The sequence below is a fragment of the Calidris pugnax genome, unplaced genomic scaffold (genome assembly GCF_001431845.1).
Source record: "Calidris pugnax isolate Ruff unplaced genomic scaffold, ASM143184v1 scaffold380, whole genome shotgun sequence".
NCBI lineage: Eukaryota > Metazoa > Chordata > Aves > Charadriiformes > Scolopacidae > Calidris > Calidris pugnax.
In genome coordinates, this window is record NW_015091089.1 from 43,393 (window position 1) to 46,967 (window position 3,575).

General features: G+C 52.0%; 1 protein-coding gene across 1 annotated transcript in view; it reads right to left on the reverse strand.

Moving 5' to 3' along the window:
• Window positions 1–3,253: 3,253 nt before the first annotated feature.
• The window catches only part of RPS19 (ribosomal protein S19), a gene marked incomplete at its 5' end in the record, with an annotated part of 3,852 nt that continues 3,530 nt past the window's right edge, over window positions 3,254–3,575 (reverse strand). The window contains 2 exons of the mRNA XM_014957863.1: window positions 3,254–3,307; window positions 3,416–3,470. Coding sequence (XP_014813349.1) covers window positions 3,281–3,307; window positions 3,416–3,470 — 82 coding nt within the window. The remainder of the gene's footprint in view (window positions 3,308–3,415; window positions 3,471–3,575) is intronic.

The window sequence follows — 3,575 nt, forward strand, 5'->3', positions numbered from 1 at the left end:
AACAGGGCGGCCTTTTTTTGGGGCCGTTTGGCCCCGTTTCGGCCTCCCGTCGCCCGACCCCCGCGAAGCCGCTCGGGACGCGGGGCACGTCCCGGCCCGGCCGAGCCAAAACCCACCCTTTTTGGCTTAAAAAAAAGAAAAAAAAAGCCAGTTGCGGTGTGGCAGAGCCCCAAAGTGGGGTGAAACAGGGCCAAAACAGGCCCAAAACAGGGCTAAACGTACCCAAAGCGGGGCTAAACAAGGCGAATAGAGTGCTAAACAGGCTCAAAATGGGATGAAACAGGCCCAAAACAGGGCTAAAAAAGGTAAATATGGGGCTAAACAGGCTCAAAATGGGACAAACAGGGTCAAAAGAGGGTTGAACACACCCAAAATGGGACTAAACAAGGCGAATACAGGGCTAAACAGGCTCAAAATGAGATGAAACAGGCCCAAAACAGGGCTAAACAAGGCAAATATGGGGCTAAACGGGCTCAAAATGGGAAAAAACGGGGTCAAAACAGGGTTGAACATACCCAAAGTGCGACTAAACAAGGCAAATATGGGGCTAAACGGGCTCAAAATGGGAAAAAACGGGGTCAAAACAGGGTTGAACATACCCAAAGTGCGACTAAACAAGGCAAATATGGGGCTAAACGGGCTCAAAATGGGACAAAACAGGCCCAAAACAGGGCTAAATGTACCCAAAGCGGGGCTAAACAAGGCGAATATAGAGCTAAACAGGCTCAAAATGGGACAAAGAGGGTTGAACACACCCAAAGTGGGACTAAACAAGGCAAAGACGGGGCTAAATAGGCTCAAAATGGGATAAATCGGGCCCAAAACAGGGCTAAATGTATCCAAAGCGGGGCTAAACAGGCTCAAAATGGGATTAAACAGCATCTAAAAGGGCTACACACACCCAAAATGGGGTTAAACAAGGCAAATATGGGGCTAAATAGGCAAAAATGGGACAAACAGGGTCAAAACAGCATTGAACACACCCAAAGTGGGACTAAACAAGGCAAAGACAGGGCTAAAAGGGCTCAAAATGGGACAAAACAGCATCTAAACAGGGCTACACACACCCAAAATGGGGTTAAACAAGGCAAATATGGGGCTAAACAGGATCAAAATGGGACAAACAGGCTCAAAACAGGGCTGAACAGGCCCAATGTGGGGCTAAACCAGGCCAAAAGGAGTGAAACTTGGCCAAAAGGCGGCCAGAGGCCCGAAACGAGGCTAAAAAGGGTCAATGTGGGGCTAAACAGTCCCCAAAGCAGCGGCGAATAAGCCAAAATGGGGCTGAATGGGACCAAAAAGGCCTAAAATGGGTTGAAACTGGGTCAAAATGGGGCTAAAGGTGGCAAAAATGGGGTTAAAGAGGCGCAATCAGGGGTAAACAGGCCCCAAATGGGGTGAAACAGGGCCAACATGGAGGCAATAATGGCCATAATGAGGCTAAATAAGCCCAAAATGGGGCTTAACAGCCCCAAGACAGGGCTAAACAGACCAAAAAACCCCAAACGGGCTCAAACCACAGCTTAAAAGTCCCAAAATGGGGCTAAAGAGGGCTAAACAGGTTCTAAATGGGCCCCAAACAGGGCTAAAACCGGCCAAAACGCAGCTTTCACAGGGTGGGGAGGCAAGAAGAGCCTCAGGGTGCGTTGAGCAATTAAGAGGAGGGTAATTAGGCAACAACTCTCCCCTCACACCCGCTTCTGAAGGGCTCCCCGAGGGGGGGGTGTGTGGCTTCTCCCAGCGGGTCGGGAGCAGGAGAACCGGTCCTGCCGCCGCCGGGAGCCTGGGCGGGGGCAGCGGGGGAGAGAAGCGAAGGCACCTCAGGGCTTCTGAGGGGAAACGGGGCGTGAGGGAGAGACGGGGCCGCTCTGAGGGACCCCAGACCCACCTCAGAGGGGCCCAGCAGCCATCACCCACCACAGCCGTGAGGGAGAAAGCGCCGGTTGAGCGCTCAGACGGCCGAAGGGAGACGCCGAGGGGAAGATGGAGGATCCCCGCTGGTTTTTTTTGAGGGGTGAGGAGGCTGAGGGGGGAACTCACCCCTCACGGCCCCGACCGGACCCTCCTCCCCCTGAGGGAGCCGCGGAGAAAATGGCGGCGGAGACTGAAAGAGCCGCAGCGCTTTTCCCGCCCGTCGCGGGGCCACGCCCCCCCTCCCGGCGGCTCAGCCAATCAGCGGCCGCTCTCCCTCACAGCCCCGCGCGTTAGCCCCGCCCTCCGCCAACCCTGAGGGACCCTCGGCCGCTGAGGGAACCCGCGCCTTTTCCCTGAGGTAAAAACCTTCGCTTTATGACGTAAAGCTCCCTTTTGAGGCAAGAAGTTGGCTAACCTGAGGTAAAAACTCATTTTCTGAGGTAAAAACGGGAGGGGAAAGGTTAATTTCACCCTTTAACTTCACCCACAGACTCCTGCCGAAGAGGGGTGAAGAGCCATGAAGGGTAAGCAGCTGCCCACAGCAGCGATTCACCCTTTTTGAGTGTTTTAAACCTGAAAAATCCTCTTTTCACCCTAAACTGGAAGACCCCCCCCATATAAAACAGAGTACTGGCCCCAAAATACCCATTTCCCCCCCACTCCGGGGCAGAAAAGGCCTTTTTCTACCTCAAAAACCTGTTAGAACCGCCACTTCCCCCTTCCAGCGCTCTTTTACAAGTGTTTGTTGAGAAAAAATTAGGTAAATTTGGCTAATCTCCTCATTTTGGTGTGACCTGGTGACTCCAGGAGAGGTGCTCACCCAAAACAACCTGTTTTCACCCCATTTTCACCGTGGCTGAAGCCCTGGCTCCCTCGAAACTGCGCAATTTCCCCCACAAACCTTCCACTTACAGTTAAAAATTAACATTTTTAGACAAAAGCTGGGTTTTTCACCAGTCATCACAGTTTTTGGAGAAGAGGGTGACACCAAAATCGGGGTGTTTTAGGGTTTTCCCCCCCCATTTTGACCTCTGTTGGGGCTGGGAGCTGCCTGATCGTGTACCCTTTTTAGTCAGAAACCCACCATTTTGGGACGCCACCTCTAATATTTTTGGGGCAATTTCTCACTATTTTGGGATTCTTAAGGTAATTTCACATCAGTTTGGAATAATTCCCTTCTCCCCAATTTGGGGGCTTTTCCCACTATTTTGGGGCACTTCCCCCTCCTTTTACACACACTCCCCCCCTTGTATCTTGGGGTATTTTTACAATTCCTCCCCATTTTGGTGCTGTCTTCCCCAATTTTGCCCATTTTCCCCCAAAAAACCACACCAGGGGCTCAGGGAGGGTCATTTATTGCGGCTCCTCAGTGCTTCTTGCTGGCGGCGGCGACCTGGGGGCAGAAAACGGGGTGAAAACCACCGGAAATGGTTTAAAAAAAAAAAAAAGCCTTAAGTCACCCCAAATTGTGAAAAAAGCATTAAACTGCCCCAAAACCCACCTGCCCCGCGATACGGTCCAGGTCCCGCTGCCCCTGAGGCGTCAGCTTCCGCCCGCTGTGGGAGAACAGGGGGAAATTGGTTTTTTAAAATAAAATTGGAGAGAAAATGAGCATTTTTTAATTCAAAGGTGGGGGGGGGGGGGGGGAACTTTTTTGTTTT